A 26023-nucleotide genomic window follows, 5' to 3' on the forward strand; every position below is an offset into this window, starting at 1 on the left:
GGTAGCCAAGTAGATAATGGCTTGATTAGTGATGTGGTGCTTTGCTGCTTGCTGTTATGTAAACAGTGGACAGTGAAGGATTTGGCTGTTTAAAGCGAAACATGTTGTTGTTTGTCACTTGGTAGAAAGCTCCTTTGTCAAATATGGAAAGATTAATACACACTTTAGCTGTGTGGCTCTGTTTGTGTTTGTGTGTTTGAAAGTGTTCATCATAACTACTTTTGTTTGGTGTGTGTATGAGTGTGGATGTGTGATAATGCATGAATTGTGTGAGCATGTGAATAAACCTGCCAGTGTTTGCTTTGATGTTAATCTAAGAGGAATGCTGGGAGTCACAGCGGTGACGCAGTTGGGTCTCTGTTTTCTGTCACCAGGTTTTTAACGCTCTTTTGGACACGTTGGGACTAAACATCCTCCCCAGATAATAAACTGTCAGCGCAGCGGTTCGCTGTTTCTGACACATGTGGACTGCATGGTTTGTGTTAGTAATTATATCAGTCATTCATAGTCTGCACTTCCTCAGTGACATTTAATTTAAGTCCTGGTGCATGAGCTACTGTGGTAACTCAAGTTAACGCAGCGGGTTTCAGTTTTCTGTCAGTTCAGTTCATCTTCATTTATAGAAGAAAGAAAGCAGATGCATTGTGAGGTGATGCTGATATGAGGTTGGAAGCTTTTTTTTTATAAACAAGTAATAAAATACAATTTGCAAACTTTGCATTATACTATTAATAAAGAGACCAACCTAGCTACAGTCTCTGCTTCAGCACAAAGATTAAACTGTCAATTACTACTAAAACTCTTAATTTTAACCCCCACTATTTGCATGTATAAACAGATAACACATGTTCTGACCTTGGAAATAGTTATTTGACTAAAAAAAAGAAAGAAAAGAAAAGATGCTGTTGTTCAGCAACATTGCATGGATGAAATTTGTTGACATACAAAAGTCACCAGTTGTGGGGGAAGTGGAAAAGATCCTGTTACTGATACAAATGACAAATACAATATCCCTACATTACAGTGTGTTATTAACTAGAGGGCTGTCACAAAGTTACATTTTCATGAAAAGCTAAAAGAGTCCAGATAAGAACATTATAATGATATCTTCAATATTGTGTTTTTTGTTCCAGGAGTTGGTCTCAGTAGAAGTGTAGTGAGAAGCTGAGAAAATATATGACTTTACAGAAGTGTGCAAATAGAACAAGTAGGGAAGTTAAAAGGCAGCCAGATGAAATGTAGTAACACTGCATCAATATTTCATTTTTTAGATATTATGGTTATTATCGTTTTCGCACAAACAGGTGGGTTATAATGCAACACTCCTATTGTAAACAATTACTCCCTGTTTGTTTATTATTATAGTGCTTTTAAATGCGGAATAGATACATAATAAAGTGTAACCTTTAAAGAAGTAGTCAGATAATATTGCTACATACACACACACAAAACACACTGTGGGGCCAATGTATAATCCACACCTATTACTTTATGTTGTACATGTGTAATCCCCTCTGCACCTCCACAGATACTGAAACATGCAGAGTAAGTGGGAATAGCTGGTAGGGGGGTTACACAATACCATGTTGAATTAATTGAGAGGCCTAAAGAAAAATGTTTTAAATCATTTAATGTGAGATCTTTATCTTCCACATGAGAGATGTACATAGACGGAGCAAAAAAACAAAAAAAACAAGGCGGTTGTGTCTAACTGAGACCTCCTCCCCCAGTCCAACAGTCTGAAGTAAACGAGTGGCCTTCAGGGTAGCATCAAAGACATGAAGATGGAGAGCAGTCTGACTAATCCTCTCATCTCCACACGACTGTTTGTTCCTGCTGAACGTAATGAAGCATAAATGGAAATGCTGCTTTTGGTAACCCTGGTGTTTGATGGAGACAGTTGGCGTTTCATCAAGATGGCCTGAGGGGAGGTTTTCTTTTTTTGTTTTTTTTTTAGTTTAATGACTATTTTCTCTTCTTCTCTGCTGTTGTTCTTCAGAGAAATGAAAACATTTTGAAAAGGAACACGACAGCATGAGCCCATACACCAGCTTTGTGATCCTACGCCAGGATACCAGCACACACTCCCTACAAACTTCTGGTGTAAAACCCTGTTTACATTTACTTAAAAATACCACTAATCAAACACCACTGAAGGATCACCACACTTGTGTAATCTTATATCTTATTTCATCAATTCACAACGCACACCTTTGCAGGTTATATGATTTTCCTCAAGTAACCAAAGAGCCTCTATTGGTTCTTGTTGTTTTAATTTTTGACACCATTTGTCTCCTATACATCTCGAAAATCATTCAATAACAGTGCAAACCAGAGTGTTGTCATATACAGACGCACCTGAAGGAACCACAGAGGTTTGTTGGCAATTGAGCCGTTCAGTATTTTGGGTCAAATCAACATAAACAAGTACTTTCCAGAGACTCCTCTCCTGTGAATAAGTGAGCCCATACACCTACCATCATACCTTTTGAAAAGAATATTAGCTAAGAAGCTAGGACTACTGAGAATTTATTCCACTCCAAACAACAAGTTAATTATCTTGTAACTTAAGTATGGGAGCAGCAAAGTTTAGCTATAAACTAAGCCAAGGTTTGCTATCACTCACTGTTGCCTCCCAGTAACAACGTCTTATCTGTTTGCTACCTCTAAGCTGCATGAATACATGCATTAATGCAACAATAGGCTTCAGAGTTTGCATTATATGAACCATTGTTACATGTCTTCAGTGAAGCCAGGAAGCTACAGTGACTCGGTATCGGAAAGTGATGCGGCAGTAGCTAGTTAGCATGCTAACTTCAGCACGAGGAAATAAATAAGAAATAGACTAAAGTAGTAGAAAAAACAACGAGGTTGATGCTGAACTAAAAATGTATCTTCTCGACTGTTAATGCTAATGTTGACTACTGTAGGTCGTCTGTGCTGCAGCTTATTATGGTCCATAGTTACATTTCCTCGTTAGGCGACATCTAACGGTCAAAGTATTCATGACAAGAGCAGAGGGAGAAGTGCAGTGGTTCAGTATGAAGAGCAACAAAGTCCACATTAGGAGCAGGTTGGTGCACGTAAATCAGTTGTCTCTAATAGCACTGTGGTCAGTTTTTGTCAGGAATGGTTTTCGTGTGGTGCTCACTTTGTGCAGCTGCTGCTGTTACTGTTGTTTATTCGCCTCAGTTAAAGGTTTTCTTTCCATCACCCAAACAAAGTGAGTGGAGAGAGACTACCTCTAAAGAACAGGCCTGACTTCGCAGCCCAATTTACCCACAGCTGCACAAGAGCACAACTTTTTCAAAGCTGTAGCCAAACCTACTTCAGTCAAAGTGCAGCACCCGTTTAGCTGTGGATGTCTCCCAGTGTGATGGTTCGCTGATGGAGGACTCTACAGGGAATATACAGCGCACACTCTGATGCACATGTGATTGATAGCTGTGTATGAGAAACGAAATCATCTGAAAAGAAAGTAGTCTCACTCCCACTCCGTGTCCACGCTGATGAGTTTATTTAAAGAACGTGACGCCTTTTTCAGTCAAAGAGATACAAGTTGCATCGTCAGGCCGTGATTTAGTGGGTGAAGCGGTTTCAGCAGAGCTCAGGGAACAGAAACAGAGGAAAACTGAGGCTGCAACTGCGTCTGTGTGAGAATGTTACAGTGCTAAGCAGACTCCTGAAAGCACATAAGCTATCAGTGCTTAGACAGTGTCTCATTAAGAGAGGAGAAATCTGTTATTTTAGCGAGAATGAGGAATAGAGGACTCATTTAGGGCGTGCTTCAGTTGAGAAAATAGAAAAAAGTGGAGGGTTGAAAAATAAAAAGCAGCAAAATGATAAATGGGAGGAGAAAAATGAATCAATGTTTAATATATATATATATATATTTTTTTTACAATCCATCTAAATTATTAAACTACTCTATTAATTATTTACGTATTAATTTGTACTCTCCTTCCACATTACCAGCTTGGGCGAGAAGATTGAAAACTTATCGTCAATAAGTGAGCGTACTCGGGGTTTACAGTCATTTTATAGCCTCTCCTGGCTGTTGGGTACAGACATATACGCTGGTATATAGTATGACTAACAAATCCTTAACTCTGTGAACTCTGTAGGAAGACTCAGGATGCTCACATACATTTGTTATGATTTACCAGGGACAGTGTAATGGGTGCTGAAACACTGAAATATGAGAGGCTCGTAAAAATGGACTGAATAATGGTTCTTTGGGAATAAAGGCTGCGGTTGCAAGGTCTTTTCTGTGTGTGTGTGTGTGTGTGTGTGTGTGTGTGTGTGTGTGTGTGTGTGTGTGTGTGTGTGTGTGTGTGTGTGTGTGTGTGTGTGTGTGTGTGTGTGTGTGTGTGTGTGTGTGCGTGTGTGTGTGCGTGCCATGCTTGTGTGAAGTGGCCCATTGCCAAATAAAGTGCACTCTGACGTCCTTGTTTGTCCAGGGGTTGAAGGACAGACCAGTGATGACCTCACTCACCACAGTGCACCACTTTTCAGCCTTTATTGATCTATCTGTGTGTTTGTGTGTGTGTTTGTGTGTGAGAGACAAGGACAAGGGCAGAGACAACTCACACACACAAACACACCTTCCTCTTTGTATTTCTGAATGAACTTGAATCATCTCCCCGTGTGTGTGTGGGTCTGTTTTTTAATAACAACATCGTGAGGTTAAGAGGATACGACATTGTTTTGGGATACACCTTTTGTTTCTGTGTTGTTACACCTGCTCCCATTGTCATAGTAACACTGCGGCAGCCATAGTTGGCTATCACTATGTCTGGATTACTGCTGTAATAATCTCTGATAGATTTCCAGGGCATTATGCACTATCTGTTATTGTGTTCTGGCTCAGAGTCAAATGCGTAATCTAATTGAAAGCGCTATTTTCTCTACTATCTCATTGAGTTAGCGCTCTGGCCTCTGTGTGTGTGTGTGTGTGTGTGTGTCACCTTGGTCTTTGTTTTTGCTTCAGGGATGTGTCTACCTTTACAGTAAGTACAGTATAAGGTTATGTCGGCCCAGCCCCCGCTTCATCTCTCAGTGACCTTCACATCTGCACTTCTCAGGGCTTCTGGGTTTCCAACATCAGATATCACACGTACAGAAGCCGTCCATGAAAGGACAGTCCAAATCAATTGTGACGCTCCTTTATGGGAAACTTTCCCAGGTTCCCTTGCTGGACCCTCCCTGGACTCCCACCAAAACACTGCACAGTCTAGTATTCGCTGATATTTTGTGTCTATTATATGCGTTTTATGAAAGCTGGAATACACACACCGTGTACATTTCCAACCAAGCATGCTCAAATAAAGGTTTGCTTTATAATAATCATACACTAATTATAATTATACTAATTATACAACCGTTTCAGATCAGCCTATTTCAGGATGTTTGACTGCAGCATGGGAATTAGTGTTTTCAACCCTGTGCTTATAGACTCACTTTAGGTTGCTGGCATAGAAAGGTTATTTATACATTTCTTGCTGATAATCAATCAATCAATCAAGTTTCACAGCAGATAATCAAACGGCGATGAAGTTAGAACACGCTGGCATTTACATCCAGACAGGTTTGCCTGAGGCTACCACACCAGTCATGACAAACAGTCTGTTCAGTCTGTGTATTGATCTGCATCATATAGTTTAGTTAATCATTATAGGTCATTAAAGATATGTTTTCTTCCAACGTGGAGCTTCTCTGACCCTGATTTGGACGTAGATCAAGAACCAAAAAACAGATTGCAGTCCGATTTGGGTCGCACTTTTAAGCATTGAGATCAACATTTATCTTATATAATTTTAGGAGGAAGGAGAAGGAAGAAGTAATGATGTAAAACCAGTAAAGATGACTAAGGTGAGTGAGACGGGAAGTCAAGGCTGAACACTGAACACAGTGCAGAATGAAAGATGAGGGAAAAAGGAGAAAATGACGAGAAATACTGAACCATATACATCTTCTTTTATTACAGTAATTCTCTCCTCGTGTAAAGACAGAAAAAGAAAGGCACAGATCATTTATTATGGACGGTAGACACCAAAAAAGGGATTTCTTTTTACTGTCAGTGAAAATGAGTCACAAAGAGTCGACTTATCAGCCCTGAGGCTGTGGAGACGTCTGCCAAACCAAGTACTCCGTCCTCCAGCACTGACAAGTGCTTTCCAGACACAAAGAGGCCCTGATCACACAAAAATGAGGCCTTCCTCCAAAAACACTGAGACCTTGGACAATAATGCCCTCCGCATAAGGCTGGCCCTCTGACTCGAGAACAAGCTCTGACAGCCAAGGCTTGGAGAAAACAACCTGGAGAAAACTGACCTTTACGATGAAATCAAATAAAGAGAAGCACCCAAACCCCCCCGCGACCAGTCCACAGGAAACATGCTGTACGGATGACATTCTTGGCTATAGATGATAGCAGAAAAGTTTGAACCTTGAACCTTGGCATCAGCGAAGTCTTGTAGGAAAAGAAAATCGCCATCACCCAAGAATTCTGCATTAAACTGAAAGCCCGAAAGCCTGTTCCTGGTCATAGACAACTTTGACAAGATGGTTTCTTGAATTCTCTCAGCTTCTTGGGAGGTGAAGGAGAAAGACAACCAGCATGAGGACAAACAAGAGACTTAGTTAAAAGATTTATATGATCAGCAAGAATGACTCACACAGGGACCAGATGTCTTGAATGAAGAGTTGTATGTCAGACCCCCAGACATCAAGGAGGTGAAAATACTTGGAGGCTTTGACAAGGCTTTGTTTAAAGGGGAACGATATCAGCAACGTCCCATTTTCTAAAATAAAGGACTGTGAAAAGTCATGTAGCACAGTGGGGTCACAGAGTTATGGAGCCACATATCCAAACAGGAGAATAATGGAAAAAAGAAAATCTGAGATTATGGAGAAACTCTGAGTCAAAATGCCTGAAGGCTTTGACGAACTGCTTGACGAGGAGTTCAGTCGTGAGAATGAAATGCAATGTCAACAATGTCCTGCATGCAAAAAGCAGGGACTTCAAAGAGTGCTGCAGCGACGAGTTGTTTAGATGGTGGAGGTGTGTTTCTCCGCTGCCTGCCACTGAAACAGCTCTTTTTTCTCTCTCTGTGCAATCTGATTAATTAATTCACATCTCTGATTAACAGAGGAAATGACTTCACATCTGCACAAATGCATGCTGTATCAGCGAATGTCCTCTCAGTCCTGTTATGTAACACCGCCGTGACTCACCCTCCTCCATTTGCCTGTATAATGGCTTTTGTTCAAATTGTTCATTGTGATACTTCATCTTGTTTACTCCCAAGTCTTTAAGGGTGTATTTCACACCAAGAAAGTCCAATAGTTCACTTGGTTTTGTGCGACCAGAAGCAAGCGGACCAACTTTGTAAACGAAAGCGCGTGTGTCCCATAGACGTTCATTCATTGGATATTTAATATTGCATAAAAAGTACACAATGGAGGTCATGCATGCGTTTCTCGCTCGCTGCCTTTTTACTTTGGTGCAAGACGGCTACGAAGGGGAGCCTTCATCAATATATCACACTACAATACGATTACATCAGCAGAGAATGGACAGAGACGGACTATGTGATGAATACTGTACTCTGTCACTGTCTAGCCGGGCATATATAACCACCCAGTCCATGTGTTATGGCCTCTAAGCAAGACTGCGTTGCTCCATGTTGATCCATGGCTCATTTTGGCTGGCATGTTGCTAACGAATGTTGCTCGTTTCTGTTGAATTCAAAAGAGGATTTTGACACCACAAACAAATTGTTCTGGTGCGGACCAAACAAGTGAACCGAGTTCCAGCTGCAGAGGTGGCCCCGGTTCACTTGTTTGGTCCGCACCAGAGTCTGCTGATTTGTATTATTCACACCTATCCAAAAGGTCCGCACCAGAGAAAAAGTCTGTGAAATAAACGAGCCTGATGTGAATATGCCCTAACTTTAAATGTGCTTTTGAATCACTCTCCGGGTAGTCTCACTGTCTCTAGCATTAGAAAGCCTTTCCTCAGTTTGTCCTAGCATTGGGTGTTATTGTTCAGAGGTTTGAGCTTCCTGTGCTCACATGAGCCTGTCGGAGTTGGAGGGGGGGAAAAAAATAATTGTTTAAATCATTAGCCTAGCGATAGCATTTGACAATGACAACACCTGCTGCTGGCATCCTGCACGGTGGCTAATCAGTCCTAAGAATAACATCTGATTGTGAAAGCAGAGTGTTTCTGGGTTAATCGCTATTCTTAGGTCATTAGGAAGTTTCAAGTGTTACATAGCAATTAGACCTAATTGTAGAATGGGAGTATCTTGTATCTGTGACTGGAGAGATGTTTTTTAACCCTTCATTAGTTCTGGGGCTGTTACCAAGGTTATTGAGTTTTCAGCAACACATTTCTGATATTTCAGCAGTTTTTTTTTTTTTTTTTTTTACCCCTTTATTCTGGTGGCCTCTGAGCAGCATTAATGAAGCAGCATGGGGTTAAGTGGTTTGCTCAAGGGCATCTGGCAGCAGTGTGGCTGTCGGGGGGTCGGGGATATGGAGCCCCTTTTCCACACTGTGAATCCTAAAGCCAACTGCAGAGACTTGAGGCAGTCAAACGTATGCTTTTAAAATTGCTTTTTGCAAACTCTGCCACAGCCTGCAGCCTCGCAACTTTATATGAATGTATGTGTGTAACTCACAGTGTGTGTCTGACAGAGACGGACATGAATGTCTACCCTGCATGACTCATCTGTCATGGGAATTCAACGACCTTGGAAAATCTGGTCTTATCTTATTAGGTTTTCATAAGTGAATTACTGGCCTTCAATGGCCCTGCAATGAGCTGGAAACATGGTGGACAACACGGAATCAACAGACAAAACATGAGCAAACACAGTGGACCGTGGACACATGAAGCACATAGGAGACGATGCCAGTGACAGGCGAGCAAATGAACTGGACCATTACCATGAGTAAAATCAGAAGTTCATCCAGGTTTACAGCCAGCTAGAAATAAAATGATGATGATGATGATAATAATAATAGTAAGTAAGCACTAGGGATGTCAATCAATAGATATTTCATTGCATGAGTGTCCATAGTTAAAGCAGAAGTACAGTAAGCGGAATGTTTGTGTTAATATAAGTCTTAAATAGTTATATCTTCCGACAGCGATCACTTACATAGAGTGTTTGGTCCGAAACACGGGTCTGTCAGTCACTCTGCTCTGCTGTAAGCCGAGGAGAAAACTTTCCTTGTATCCTACAACCTTTATCCAATGAGGAGAGAGAACGGCATAAAGGGGCGGCCCTCTCTGTGTGTGCAGCCAAGGGATGCGCGTGCATGTGGTGACGTAGGGACGAGGGCGGGGACTGCTAACTCCATCGGCTGAAACGATTGCAACCAATTAATTAAATGCTTTTTCACAAAAGTCAGTCACCTGTGGAACAGCCAATCCTGTAACGACACCATCCAATCATTTTGAATGTGCGAACAAATTCATTGGTTCATGATGCGTAAATCAAACTCTGCCCCTCCCTCCCTCACCTGCAACTCTTAGTGCACCGATCATGCTCAATCTTGAGTCTTCAACGATCTACGATAGAGAAAAGGCAAACGCCAGAACCAGAGCTTACAAGACAGTTGCAGCAACGTTATGGCAGAAAAAACAAGTGTTTTGTGAGAAGTCTGCAGTAAGGGGCTTGGACTTTTGAATTGTGTATTTTCAAAATGTGGCCAGCTCAAACTGTTTTTCAGGATCTCCTACTCCTCCTTTAAACTTTGGGTCAGGTCAGAGGCCAAATATAACAGAACGTGCATTGAATAATAACAAGTCAAAATATGATGGTGCTTTAAGGAATTTGCCTAATGGCGTTAACTTTGACCTCCCTGGTAGAGCACAAGTCAACAAAAATGTTTGTGATGTCTGCTGAATTTTATTGATTTTTCAACTGAAACGTCGGTAGGTTAAACATCATTATTTGAAGAAAAAGAAATGTTTACTTTGAGATCTTACTATACATTTTCAGAATGGGTTGATTTAATGTGTCAAACACAGTATTACTCATGTCATTACTCAGTGTCATTCAAAGGCAGCAGATGTCTGCTCTGACAGCAAAGTTTACATGGTGACACTCATACAATGTCTCTCTGCTCTGTCGCATATAGATCTGTGCTGCCAATAGAAAGCATACTATAATCTCTCAGATTATGTAACTCACGCACGCGTTGGGGATTATTTAGCAGACACATGTAATAGGAGAGTGCATGTTTGACAGGGCAGTTAGAAACAAAGGTATAGTCACTGGAGAGAAGTCAAGGAGAGTTTGTATCTGAGATCAAGGACGTGGAGATATGTTATTTTTATTTTATGGTGTTTTTATACCCATCATAGTCACTGAAGGAATCAGGAATTTGTTTTAGTAGCCTTGATGTAAAGACATAATGTCAGTTCATCCAGAGTGCATCCTGTACTGATACATATGGTGCAAGGACGAGAGGGCGTCACACTGTAGATGCAGTGAAGATAAACTAAAGGGAGAGGGATATAAACATCCCATAACTGTGTATGTTTACTGTTCCCTCCTGTGGATTGTCAGGAGTGGCAGGAGCTGTTCAGATCCTCAGCGAGGTAAATTAGTGCACTTGGGTTGTTTCGTGTCATTGGCCATTGAACTTTGATTACACATGAAGGTTTCTGCAATTTCAGATATCAAACTGCATTTTGCATTCAAAGAGACAGGAGTTGCTGTGCGGTGGCGTGTTGTTGAATGTTTGATAGATCTGTTTCACTCGGCTGGCTTTGCTAATCAGGTATAACAAAGAATATTACAGACCTATTATCTGGGTGCTTGGGTCGCATTTCCAGCTACTAATGGAAAAATGAGAAACATGTGGCTTTGCTGTGGTGTTTTTAGTAAATGTTCTCCTTAGCTACAGATAAAAAAAATAAAAGATACAGATAGTAAACAAACTAATGTTAGCATTTATAGCTTTTTATTTACCAGTCAAGGAGAAATGTTCAACATCAAACTTAACTTTATTCCCCAAAGAATGTCTCCAGTGGTGGACAGATTGTCAATGTCAATTCTTGTTTTGCTTCTATCACTTTGTATTCTTTTCCCATACAAAAGTGAGAAATGCTAGCCAGCTAAGCTAACGACCATTCCTTTCCGATACCAAGTCACTTTAGTCCACTCTGACAGAATGAATTTATTAAAACCTCTTGTAATATCAACAGTGGAAGAGTGAACATAAAGTCCCTTGCAGTATCATTTTACACACAAATACCACAACTTCTACTTACTGCTGACTAATTTTGAAATATAATTGTTTCAAGTTTTTAGGTGACTTTCAATCACAGGTTTATAGACCTGAAATTTAATTGAAATACATTATTCATACAATAATTAGCATAATAAGTATGTTTATGTTTATGCTAACACTATCATTGCAGGCTGTTGTTGGTTTCCTTGAATTTTCACTGCTGACCACAAACTTTAAGGTTTGACTCTCCAACAACAAACATTGGGAATAAGCAGCTTTTGGCAGCAAACTCTAATCATTTCAGATGCCAAAAGGCTTCACCATGTAGCGCTAGCTTTGAATAGGTCATGGCAGATACGTATTGAGTGCTGATTTCCATCATTTGAACTAATTAACGGATGTTGAATAGTCCCCAAAAGTATTTCATAATGAATTCACAGGTTCATGTGGGTCCAGAGGCTCTGCGGCAGTAATTAGATGAGATTTCTATCATGAACCTGCATTATTGTGAGTTTGAATGCTGCTAGATGATCCCTACTGCACCTTTGTATTGAATAAAAGGCCAAGCCCCTGAAATGCACTGTATCTGAAAGCATGTCAAACATTCACGTCTCTCTGCCAGAACCAGGACCTTTGTGGCTGGTTCCCGCTATGCAATATAATAGACTTGTTATCGTAGGTTTCAAAAACACTCCTTTTCCTATTCCATAGTGTGTTACTCAAATCATTCTCCGTGCTGTCGTTTGAAGCCTAAAACGAAAGGCGGACAATAGCCCAGTCATTAACGAGTCCATTAAATCCTTAATTATGCTATACTCCAGTGTTTTAAATGTTCCAGTAGCCTTGCATTTTCACCACAAGATTGTTTGCTGCAATTTGACCTCCTATCCCTCGCTACCCATTTTTTGCTCTGCTAATTAATGGTGTGAGTCATGGAAAGATTATATTAATTGGCCGTGTCTGCTTTTTTCATATATCACGCATGTTTAGTGACTCGTGTTACTCTCAGTGTTTAGATTCCTGCAGATTTCACCTCGAGAAAAAGATGAGGAGCACGTCCTACTTTGTAAAGGGCAATAACAATGAGATGTGATGTTAAAACAGACACTTTATTTTGACAGTCTAGTACAGCCAGGTTATTATTCAAATGAATTATTATCCAAATGTCACTTTAAAGCCTTCTAGAAATGACAATGGTTCCTGTAATGCCACTGGATTTTGTTTTTTTGTTTTTGTTTTTTTAATTAATGTAATGGTGAAACTTTTAATGAATGTACATCTTCCAAGTTGCACATGCTTTATTTGTTCTCCTCTTAGGAAATCCAATATCCCCTTGTAGTGACTGAAGCGTGATTATTGTTTTTCATGGTTGTGTTTTGGCACTCAAGGCACTTGGTTAGGATTAACAAAAGTTGATGATCTGCATTTGAAGCCACAGCTTCCACAATCCACCACTCTCATGCACAAATGTTTTACTAATGCATTAGACCACGTCAGTCCCCCCCCCCCCCCCCCCCCCCCCGTCCTGAAGCAGGTGTAAGGTTTTCCTTCAGTTGTGCCAGCAGAGTGTTACTCTATATGATTAGTCGGCTCTCAGTTTCCCTCAGGCTGCTCTGAGGTCCTGCAGTGGGTTGTAGTTTACTATAACTATGTAACACTGTCACATGAGGATGAGCTCATGCTGTAAAAAAAAACAAAAACAAAAAAAAACACTTAATGTATACACAACATAATCACACGGGTACACAGAGTCTGATATTTCTCTGACGCAGTGCTGACTGTTGTCGGGCTGTAATGCTGCCTGTGTGCAGACCGACTCTGTTCTGTTAAGCTGTTGGCTTTGTTTTATTTCCCTGCAGAACAAATGACTTCCCAGAACTCTCAAATTGCTTACTAGGATTAAAAGAAATGTAGTTTGGATTTAGAAAGGCTTTTGCTTCTTGTAAACAAAAACACTAATACATGCACGCTTGCTCATTAACACACACATTCATATCACATTTATTAGCGTCCATGAACAAAAACAAAGGTAGAGGCACCACACTCCCCAACTTTTCTGTCTGTCTAACAAGATCTAGTGTAAAGAACGCTCTTTCAACAAATTGTTGGAGCTAGAAAAAGGAAGCGTTTCGTCTGTGCTCTCTCATGAGACTCTGGTGAAAATGGGATGTTTTCTGACCTGCCACCTCTACAGTTGAACGTTCCAGTAAATGGCGTCATTACCTGCTTAATGTGATGTTTTAAGGGCCTGCATGATGAGATGGAGGAACATACATAGCACAGCGACAGATCTTAACTCTAAACCACTCAGATGGAACAGGTTAATAAGTGTTTGGACATTTATGAAAAACACAGCACTAGTTGCACAAGTGCACGCAGACATCAGCTAGAAGAATACCATTAGAAAAACAGGAATCAATTTGAGCTGCAGTTTTTCTCATCCTCCCATCTGACAGTATAACGGCATTTAACTACCGACCAAAACCTTTGTTGGGTTGGATGTATGTCAGCAGCTCACCTTCCCTGTGGCACCTTTTCTACCTTTGAAATCAGTGTTTTTGAGCTCATCTCATCTGTAACAGACGTAATTGTTGGCACCTTTTCCACAGTAACGATGTCAGGAGAACTTGTTTTCGCTCATTTATTCATTCATTCATTCATTTCCCCCATGGCAGCAGTTGAACTTTTAGATACTCCTCCACGGTGAATGAAACACTAACTAACCCACTCACTCAAACAGACACAAAACACGTTTAGCCTTGCTCCTATCCAACACTGTAAGTACTGCAGTGCTCTCAGTAACATGTAATGGTTTCGTCTTTTTTCCATTCATTTGGTTTAGGCCCTGTAGAAACACAAGAAGACAGACAGATGCCACTTTTCTTCATTAGATGGGAATGATTCTAGTCATTACCTTCCCTGTCTGACGCGGCGCCTTCTTTGATCGTACCACCAGGGGGCGTGAAGGATAACTCAGTCATAGTTGTTTATCCTACATATTTGTTGTAAAGGGTTATTACCAACACGTTGGTGTGTTCATGTCGGGTTTTGCTTCCATTTTAATTGGTTTAAATAATTTATAAAAACATGTATTGTCCCCATCACAGCCGTGTTCCTATAGGTCTCAACAATGACATTAATCAGTAATTGTTCTGCACTGTCCAAACTAAGAAAAACATATTACAACATTAGGTGCAAATTAAAAGGGTAAAATTGAATTTTCTTGGACAAATATCCAGTGGTAAAGTTTCTTGGATGTTCTTCTGATCATCCACTGTGAATCTGTGATGTCATTCATGGACACAGAAGAAACCTTCTTGTCCTGTCTCGTTGTTGCAACGTTATTCTTTTGCAGTTTGGTAAAAGCAATATTACAATACTGACATATTGTGTGTGGAAAACAGAGACACTCACTGTGTGTTTTCCTGAACGCTGTGTTCATGTACGTTTAAGTACACAGCTCCATCTCATAAGCTCACGCCTCCGGATGCTCCCGCCTCATAAAGCCGCCTGTAGCCAACCTTTAACATTACGGGCTCCAAATGGCAGCAAAGCGTAAATGGTTGAAATGTGTTTGAGGTTCATAACCAGATATATTACAGTGTGATGTGAGCAAACTGCACACAGTCTGCTGCTGTTTACTAACCAGCCTGTGAATACAGTCAAAAGACTTATATTGCGTGATTAAACAAGACACCTGGGTTTTATTTGAGCAAAGACGGAGACTTTACAGCATCTGAGTTGGAGTTGGACCAACCTTCACATCCCACTTTAGATAAGAGAACCAGAGTTCAGTGCTGTGCAACTGCATCAAAGGCTGTAAAATAAAAACCTTTAATGCCTTATATGGAGCTGAGTGCTGAAGTTTGAAGTCAAGAGGCAGCTTGTGTAACCCTGGTGTGCTACAGTATCTCTGCTTTATGCACATGTTATATAATTGGGTATTACAGCAATATCTCAGTATATCCATTGATTAAATGCTGTATTGTATATATTGAAAAATAGCATTAACACAAGACTGCGTGTGTCTTGTATAAACCACCTGAGATAATATATTAATTTGACCCAGAGTTAGCATTGTTGTTTTATTTGACTTTAAGGTACATAACTGTTGCAGTCTACTCTAGCTCTTTTTAAACATCCATCACTGATTGTTAATGATATTTGTATTTGAAGTTTTTGATGTCATATGAACACTTTTTTATACAGCTAACAAAAAGTAATACGTTTGTAACATTTTCAAGTAACACTTTGGTCATTTTAGTTGAAATAGTGCAACCTTTTCTGTTTTGCACGTGCACGTGTTAGTGCTGCTAATTTTGTTCAGTAATAAATAATAAATAAATGAAATGGCGTCACCATGGTATCTCAACACGGCTCACAGGCGTCTGCTTGCTGGTGATCCTGAACAAAGACTGCACATTCAATATACTGTATCACAGGATCTGATCACTATAATCTCATTTTCCATCTGCTGTAATATTCTAGATACATTTTGTTGGCGACTTATTTTGCATGAATAGAAACACTCATTTCACCTTCCACAATAAGAGCAAAGCATGTTGATCCCCTCTCTTACCTTCTATTAGTATTCTTTTTTATTATTACAGTGCTCAAAGTGTTATTAAAGACGTTTTTACTTCGTCTTGTGGATTTGATTGGCAGACTTTGACATGAGTGGGCTGCATTCAACCAACCACTGATCTTTTTTAAGGTTTCTTCTGTCCCCCGCCATTCTTGTCACATCTGTCACTTGCCACCTCCCACGGGAGAGGCTTTGTTTAGACACATATGGGAACTTTTTGAAGGAGTTACCAGTGTTGTTGGGAGAGAGCGCTCGCTTGCACTGTAGCAGTGTTTGTAATTTTAATTAGAGCCATTAGCAGCAGCCTGAGCCTGCTGTGGCTGTTCCCACCCAAAACTGAATGGCCACCGACGCTGAGTGTGGGTGTCGCATTAACATTTGTATTTACATACAGTTTAAGCATTTAGCTCGCATTCCACAGCAGCACGGAGCAGGAGAGGAGGGAGGGAGGCTGTCGAGAGGTTTTAACAGGACACGGTGGCTTGTTCTGTCTGTAATGGAGATGTTTCTGAATCCTGCAGCATTATTTGGCAACGCACAACAATACATTTGATTTTCAGTAGTTTGTCACTGTCAAAGAAAACCCTCCGCTTTCAATATTTCAGATAAACGGACAGATCAATCGTCCCTTTATGGCTTGACAACATCTCCTTTGTCTTATAAATTTGTCATGAAACACCCAGACTGCTGATCTGTAAAGAAAATCACTTTCAGCTTGCTGTTCTGTCGGACTAAATTGGTGTTTTGCATTTATGATGCTTTTTTATTTTTCAAAGAAATCAAATACAAACTTGGAGCTTATTTGCTCAGTAATCAAAGTGAATATAACATGTTTTGTTCTGGTTGGTGTTAATTTAATGTGGCTTGATATTTGCTGCTGAGCTATGGTGCATTCAATTGTTTACAAAGGGGCTCTAAAATTCAGAATCATATAAAACATTGACTATTTGTGTGAGATTTTGTCATAATTTCTGTGTGAATTCTTCATTAATGACTAAAAAGCGTAACTGTGGCCTTGACCTTTGACCTTTGACCACCAAAATGTAATCGTCATCCATTGTCCTCATACATTTGTGCAAAATTTGAAAGGTGTTCTGGACTTTGTGAGTTCACAAGGCCAGCGTCATGGATTAAATTGATGTGTTTTTTTTAACTTTTTAAATAAATCACAATATGCAAAGTTAAGTTGGTGAACTCTGCAGTAATGCTGCTTTCAAAGGCAAACCATTTTCACATCAAGGGAATTTGTATGATGCAAAGAAAACCAATGAATTACATAAACAGTACAATTGAAAAACTGTCATGTTTGCCACAATCAATAGAAAACAGCTCTGAGCGAAACACTGAGCTTGTTGTTGTTGTTGTTGCTGGTGTTGATGCTGACGATCAGAGGTCAACTGTGGATGAAACCGTTGCCTCACGCCTTCCTGCTTCAACCCACCTGTCTTGTCAAAATAAAGGTGTCCCGGGACTCCAGAGTTCTTTTTTTTTTATTGACAAATCTGCTGCAGTCACAAATCACGGTGGAGGCTGCAGAAAATGTGGCAGTGCAGTTTTACTGAGTCGTAATGTTTTTACAGGCCTTGTTCTGCTTATCAGCCCGAAACCTGTTTGTGTGTGTGACTGTGTGACTGTGTGTGTATCCCCTGAAAGCACGCTAATCTCCCCGGGTGATTACATTGACCCCAGGCCATTGATTACACACCGTCTAGGCTCAAATGTCTCTGGTACACACACTAGGCACTGGCCAGTTTATGCATCCAGGCATCCAGAGCTCTCACAGCCCCCGTTTATCCCCCTCCCTGCTTTCAAACAGACTGCGGTTTCTAAAAGCAGACCAGTTAGATCAGATACATTTCAATGGGATGCATTTCATTTTTTATTTTTAATCATTTTTTTTGTCAGTTGAGCAACAAAGCTGTTGATACAGGACGCAGAAAGCTGTTGCTATGTAACCTTTCTGCTGTTTTATTTCCCCCTTTTTTTCCCTTCTCTTCTGTTTTTTCCTTGTTCACTTCTGGCTGTCACAACAGCTGTCGAAAGGTTGAGCCCCACTTTACACTGCAGGGCAGCTCTAGTTTTGACACCAGATCATTTCAGGGCTTTCATCTCCCCTCCTCCCCCCTTCTCATTCCCCTCTCCGAGCAGGTCAGTCGAGGCCAAACAATTGGATGCAATAAGAATAGAGGAAGAGGGGAAATGCTCTCAACCTGAATTCCAACTCTAATCTCCTCCCTGTGCTCTCTGCTCACCCCTCTGAGGGAAAACAAATAAATCTTTCATCTTCAGATATAAAGCAGGCAGCTGGAGGCTCATGTCTTTGCCTCGCTCTGTCACTGGCCTGCTTAACCCCGCCACCACTGGAATTTATCAGTGTAGTCAGGGGGGGAAAAAATCATCCATGAGACAATATTAGGGATTTTATGCATTGACTTAGAGACTGGGTATGGGTTTGCTGCATGATGGTAGCTGCTGATTAACGTTTCCTGTTCTATATTAATGGAAAAAAGAGCCCAATAGCCCAAACTTTGATATTTAACTTGGGGTAAAAAGCAAACAAAGCAACAAATTGCTCTTCCAGTTGTCAGCCATTATCTTTCCAGTCCTCATGCTTTTGTAAATGCACTGAAAAAGCCTTTGAGAGAGTTGTGTTAATCCACCTCTTCGACTCACAGCGAGACGATTCACACACAAAAAGCCCTGTACCTTTATTCCTCACATGATGACAGCTCAAGTACATGTCAGTTTTTTTTTTTTCATGGGGTTTTACACCGTTCAACGCCGGCGTATTAAACCTTGCAGGGGTCAAGCTTTAACAGCTGACCCCAGCTGTTGGTGAAATATTGAGCTGTCAAACAGGAGACATCACAGAGTGAGTCCAGGAAGCTGCACACGTCAAAGATCCTGAACCTCAGCAAAGGAGCCGGTTTAGGGCAGCGAGCCGGTTCTCTCTGCTGCGCCAATAAATTATCTGTCAAACTTTGGCAGGTGACACCAAATTATTCAGACTAGAACAAGACAAATGATTGAGCTGCTTGGTTCCAGCTGCGGCCGAGGTAATTCAGATGTGTTTATACAACCTAAAATCATAGATTTATGTCAGAGGACCTCTCAGTCTTTGCAACAAATGAAACTCTCCATCTTTAGCAACAAGTCCTTCAACCTAAACAACCACAAACCAACCAGAGAGGTTTTTTTCAATGGCTCATACAGTATGACCCATATGAGTGTTTCCTGAAATATCTCACCTACAGCTTTGTGCATAAAGGAATCGTTGAGAAATAATAGTCCTGGTTCTGACTGATTCATCCAACCACCTCAACCTCCTCCTGATGTAGACCTTTGCACTCTCCGTATACATCACCACCAACACATAAGTTCGCTTCTTTCTGCCCCCTTTCATTCAGGAGTTGCATTTTTTTTTTGTATTAAAATGTTTTTCTTTTCTTTTTTCAATAAATGAAACAAATAAATAAACTAAACTAAACTAAACATTTCTCCCTCTGCTCCTGTCATAATTAGTTCAGCCACTAGATGATGCCTTAAAAATAATGTAACTATTAGGGGTGGAAATCACCAGAGGCCCTGTGATACAATATTATTGTGATATTAAATATAATGTGATATGCTGTTATATATTGTGATTTATTAGCTTTTTACAACTGCAAACAATGTCTCCAAATGAAAACTTTGTTAACATATGTATTTCTAATAAGATAAAGTTATTAGTCTGTTAAAATCGATACTTGGCGTCCTTGTATCGATACAATATTGCCATACAAAATATCACAATACTATGCTGTATCAATTTTTCCCCCACCCCGAGTAACTAATAGGTCGTAATAAACTGCTGAACAAATTTCAGACACTGAATTCAGATGAGGAAACATGAGATCCTGCTTAATCTTGAATTGGTGCTACAACCAAAATCCATCTAATTTATAGGCTACTCGTCCAGGTACGTAGAGAACAGCATCTGGATCTGGATCTGGATCTGGACTGTGTACTTGACACATTTTATATCTATTCTTCTTCACCACTCTTGGAGTAGGAGTTGCTAGTTCCTGCACAAAGCAACTTCATGTGTAGGATGGTGTTTTATAGAGAAGAGCTGATTTCTGATTAAATTTTCTGTTTTATTTGTGTGTGAAACTAGAAAATGATGTGGTACCGGACAGGTGCAATATATACTAGCAAACTCCCGATCCAGTGTTTTAGACAGCATTAGAGGCATTTCTGTTTCTAGTATTTGAATGAGACCTACTCTACTTTGTAGTCGCATAAAGAGAGAGCTGCTGCTTTTGTATTTGAACAGTGACTGTGCTTGAGTGATGTTTTGAATCGATTGCAACAGTGGAGAAAAAAAAGTATATACCCCACTTTTATCCTCAGTGTGTTTCAAATAGTTTCTCTTTGGCAATATCGTGAGGCTTTTCTTGTCACAGTACTTGCACCGTGTGGCTGCTATTTACCCTAAGTCACATACAGCGCCAACTAAAGCCGATACTTTCACTATACTGTATTTATCACCACTGTCAGCTGTGCCTCATGTATATGTATTAGCAATATTCTCAGAGTGGCAGCTGAGCAGAATTTCTTTCATGGCAATACTTTCTATATGCACTTATGTTAATGTCTCCTGTTTTTGTTTTTTTATCCACTCACTAGTGTATTATAAGTATTTATACTTATATTTGTGTAGCCGCTATTTGTGCAACTTTACATCATCAGCGCTACATAGCTTTATCTCCTTCATGAGTACCAATAAGTTACGATTTACAGCATGCAGAGCCAAATACATTGTTGATTGATTCATTAGATAATTATTAAAAAGTTATTTGTCATGTCATGAAGCAAGAATGACAAAAATTGATCGTGAATTGAATTTTGACTTCTGAAAGTTTTTGGGACAAAAATAACTTGAAGACAGCGTAACCATGGACATTTGTGATGATATTTTAGGCACTAAAAGAACAGTACAAAAAATAATCAACAGATCTCAGTATTGAAAAGAATCATTAGTCAAAAGCGTCTCCTGGACTCTAAGCTTTTAATGTATTTTTGTATATAGTATTTTCTTATCCCAACCATCTGTATATCAAACATAATTCTCTGTAGTGTATACATTTGCTCATCTGTCCTTGTTCTGCTCCTGATGTTTGGATTACAGCAGAGCCAAAGCAGAAAACCTTTACTTTGTACGGTGCATTTAAAGAACGTATTCTTAATGAGAGGTGGAATCGTGTGTGTCCTGTAGCCAGAGCGGGAAGTTGATAGTGAAGCCAAGTGAGAAAATCACTTCACTGCCTCGGCACCAAGTGTTCAGCCATAGCAAATTACATGGCTGTTGCTCCCCCACCGTACCGCACCAGTCTCTCTCTGGCTTAGACCGAATGTTTCAGTTGGCTTTCCGCCCAGGAGTTACTTTGGGCCTGACCCGTGCTATTAACACAGCGTGTTGCCTCCTGTGCTAATGACAGCAGGTGAAATGAGCCAATTTTGTTTTGGTTGGCAGACACGGTGATATACAGTACATCCTGGCACTTGTCTCGTATTCACACATATTCATACAGTTTATTCTTTTTGGTTTGAAAAAAGGAAGCTCAAGCGGTTTAAAAGTGTACGGAAGAAAAATAACTTTCTCTCTTCAAGTGGTGTCTCCTTTCATCTCAGCGGTTGGAAAAAAGCATTGATTCTCACTGTGAAACCTGCTCATCTAGTAAATTATCTTTTGACTGAACAACAGGAATTGATTGTGCGCTCAGTCTATTGTTAGTCAAACAAAAGCAATGAGCCTGTGACAAAGCATTTTTCTGCAGAAACAGTCTGCAGGGACAAACATTTCTTTCCATGCATCTGCCAATGTCATTCAACACAAATAAGTGCATCAAGCCAAACACTGCAGCGATACAGTATGTAAAATCGAAGCAGATGACCAACAGGAAAAAAAATGTCAGCACTGTGCGGTGAATTATAGTCTGACAAGGGGCTTTGTCGACAGAGCCAGGGGTACAGTATGTTTTCCCCGTTCTCAAGTATTAGCAGGGAAGCTCACTGGCACACAGCTGCTCTTAATAACCATTATTAGTGCCGACCAAATCACATGTGCAGTGATTCTAGACCTACAGCTCACCCCTCGTCCATTCACTTCCTTATGATATCTTAAAATAGCTGTCAGCTTAAAAGAGAGGTATCGGCGTGTGTAGCAGCTGTTGTCATATACTGTAGTCAGAAGAAAAGAGGAAACATATTCATCCATGTTTGTGTGAAGATGTCAAAACGTCAGCTGACCACAGCCATCAGGTGTCATACATTTATTCATGGTCCCCAGAGATTTAAACCTGACACATTGTTGTGATCATAGATGCCGCCTCTGACGCTGCTGTACATTGGAACGATACGTCAATGCGGCCGCCATCTTGGGCAGGGCAAAGCCGTGTCTACTTACTGCATTAGTCAACAGAGGCAGAGGTCTATCAACAATTAAAATCACCATAACTCACTGAATATTCAACCGATTTTCAAGCAGTTTGGTTTATTAGTCAGACATATATTTATGATACAACAACAACAACAAAAACTATTTTTTTTATATTAAACATACACTTACATACTCAGACACACACCCACATGCATACATACACTGAAATGTGTTCTACAAGGGTCTGACCGAGTCTGACTGCTTGTCAGACATATACTGTATATGTCTATGGTCAGAAACCCCGGCCCAAGATGGTGGCCGTGTTGACGTGCCTGACAAGCCCGAATGCGGCATCTACGTGTATATATCTATGGTTGTGATCCGCTGATGGAGACAGACTTTTATTTGTTTTGTTTCGGTTCTGTGTAGAGAATCTTGGTCATCTTGATAAATTTCCAATAATTTTGTTCAGATATTCCAGATCCCTGCAGGATAAACCCTTGTGCACTGACTTTTCCTGATACCAGTCGCTGGTCAAAAATGTTAACCTTTTCTGGGAAATCATCTAAAAATGTGATGATTTGTTTACATATATTTTGTACAGACATTTGTGGTTCCCAGAAGATGAACCCCACTGAATTTAGCACCCCTGATTTTTTGTCTGTACCATCAAAAGGTTGATGTTTTTCTTTTACAACCATGAAATTATGACTTTCTGCCAGAGGATGAATTGTAAACACATTTCCTCCTTAAAATGTGTGTTTGTCCATCGTTTCTCACCAAATACCAACAAGTGAAGCTCTACTCTGTGTTTACAGCCTCACAGAGCTGCTATTATGGCTGAAAACTCTTTGGTAAATCGTCTCACCAAAACTTTTCTGTGTGAATATAGAAATTACGATGGTGTTGCTGTTTCTGCAACAGAGGAAATGGCCAGGATGACTATTTTCAGCATTTTCCAGCTGATATTATCACACAGCAGATAGTGTGTCATAGGTCAGTGGGGGATCCTTGCAGACAGCCGATATGCAATATATGTGTAGGTCTGGTAGAGTGTAGAGTGTAATAACATCTGTCAATGTGGAGTGGATGTTTCACAGCATTCAGACCCCAAACCCAACTTTGGCCATTAAAAGGAATAAATGGTCCCAACTAAACTCATTAATATTTGTATTGAGACGTCTCCACAGAAACAACCGGGATCCATCGCTCGGTAGAATTGCAACGGCTGTCAGGGAATGTAATCAATGAGAGCATCTGAAACCTTCTACTCTCCCACCTTTCTGTTTAATAATTCAACAACAAGCATAGCCTCTGTGGGCATTCACTGTGAAAGAGAGCACATGACCTCCAGCACAGCAGCAGGTGGTAGAGCGGCAAGAGGCTGCAGTGTGCAAAAATGGATGTTAACTTACTTTTCCCTTTAATGCTATTTTTGGTGGCCTTTACACACACACAGACACACACTCGTATGCATGTGTGTGTGTCTTGTGTGTGTTTGTTCTGCAAGTTATTCTGCAAAAACAGTGTGTGATACTGAAAACTGATGTTATATGATGAAAAGCAATATAATGATGGCTGAGGAATTTTTTGTTAAACAACTTTCCATACCTGCTGTATCAAATTTGATACACACATTTTCTATATAATTTCACAATAAACTGCAAAAATATGAAGTAATAATAGTAAGTTGATGTCAATAATATTAGATATAAACATATATGTTATTAACTATTGGAACTTTTTCAGAATTTGTGAAATTTCTTCTGCCAAAACTGCCAGCCATTTTGGACTTGTCACTCAGAAGCCCACCACTCTTTTCATGTACAGAGAGTAACATGTATTGATCATATTGTTGGATAAGATAGAAATCTGAGAAACACATATACAAGTGGTGTTACAGGGTTTAACTGTCACACAAAAAGACAAGCCGTTGTTTACAAATATATCACCATCCATTTGAAGCAGTAGTAACTTTATAAAGAACTTAACTGTCTGAGGGAATTACTGCTGGAGTGCTCAAGATTTATAAAAATAGATCTGCACCAATCAAAGGGCAACAGAAGTGACACTGGCCCAGATATTAAGGCCGACTAATAAAATAAAGTTGTCAGTGATGTCACGTAGTAGGAGCAATATTAAAGCTGTTTTAATTTTAAATCGTCTGCACATGCAAATGAGCCCAAGCAGAGTGTTCAGACAGGAATCTGCGTTTTTTAGCCTGAAGAGACGTTTCAAAGAGCAGGCACTTTGGCGTGTCGTAGCAGGAAGAGCACAGGTGGAACTAATGACCTTAACGATGGCTCCCTTCCAATTAAGTGTCCGTGCAATGATGGAGCTGACTCGCATACAGTAGATAGAGTGCAGCCCTCATTAATGTTATTAATTACACCTGTGTTTGACAGGTCCGACTGTCAGTTATGAGAAGGGCCGACAGGATAGTGTGACACTTAACGCCAGTCGAGACAACTGAGAGGGAAATGTTATTTTTAAAAGGAGACTGAGGATCCTATTTGACCTTAAATGGATGAGAAGGGAAACATCCTTCACGTAACCTCTTTTCAAGTGACACGGCTCTATAAAAACATTTCATTTTGCCTATTTATGAGGAGAGCACTCATTTGTCAACATTGTGTGAATGTGCCAGTGTTAGCCAGCTGGCTAATCTTCAGCTGCAGCCCTTAAAACAGCAGCAGTAGAAACAATATATACGCATTCTTTAACAAAGTGACACAAAGCAACAAGAGGAAAGCCATTTTGATTGTTGTTCCAATGAAACATGAATAGTTGTTTTGGAGGATGTCGATAAAATGTTGAAAGAGGCAGGTACACTTTAGTAAAATATTAATATCATATATCTGACATCAAAGCCATACAGCCGTTTTTGATTGGGTATTAGTAAATTGTTCATACATACATTGAAAACTACACTACTGGCCAGTTTGTACTTCCATGTTTTAAATCATCACTTTGTATTCTAGTAATTGTAATTTCCTACATTCACTTTGTGATTTAGACCAAGATGACAGGTTGTTGGGTTTTTTTTACTTGCCGTGTGCAGTTGAAAGCCAGACCAGATTAATTGAATATCTGTTGCAATTATTTTTATCATGTCAAGACAGCAGGGCAGTAATCCCATTTGCTAAATGACTGTTGAACCTCTGTTTTAGATTAAGATGTCTGGTGAAGCAGTTGGAGAGAGGAGAGGCTTCCCTCGCTGACCTCAAGAAAAACCTCGAGTATGCTGCGTCGGTGCTGGAATCTGTTTACATCGAGGAGACGAGGTGAGAAAACAACAACACCTTTCTACAGTCGAACAAGTATCGACAACAAACTTCATTTATTAAGAACAATGGTGCAGCACTGATGACGGCCAGACTTTGGAAAATAGATGATCATCATTAGTATGGCAATTGATCTGTATTGTAATTCTTAGTTTCATTCACTCCATTTAATATCTCTCTCTGCTTCGTTATGATGAATTACAGACAATGTGTCTGCATTTATAGAAATTATTACTTCACTTTATTTTTGCAGCTACATCACAAACAGAAATATTGTACTTGTTACTGCACTACACCGTACATACTCTGTTTTTTTGATCACTTTTCAGTTGCTTTTCAGATTAAGATTTTACAACATTTAATTACTGTTTAAATGCTAATGTATCAATAACAATAATCAACAATGATAAAGAGGGCTGTCAATCAACTAACATATTTAACCGTGGTTAATGGTTTTAGTGGCCACAGTTAATCCTGATT

The 26023-nt window shown here is 40.0% G+C and overlaps 1 protein-coding gene across 2 annotated transcripts in view; it reads left to right on the plus strand.

Annotated features, from left to right (window-relative positions):
• Nucleotides 1–26023, plus strand: part of pde1cb (phosphodiesterase 1C, calmodulin-dependent b) — a gene marked incomplete at its 5' end in the record, with an annotated part of 99107 nt that overhangs the window by 50690 nt on the left and 22394 nt on the right. For both annotated transcript variants that reach the window (XM_083991960.1, XM_083991961.1), the window contains one exon: nt 25430–25543. In XM_083991960.1, coding sequence (XP_083848086.1) covers nt 25430–25543 — 114 coding nt within the window. The remainder of the gene's footprint in view (nt 1–25429; nt 25544–26023) is intronic.

This window comes from Trachurus trachurus (genome assembly GCF_905171665.1).
Source record: "Trachurus trachurus genome assembly, chromosome: 17".
NCBI lineage: Eukaryota > Metazoa > Chordata > Actinopteri > Carangiformes > Carangidae > Trachurus > Trachurus trachurus.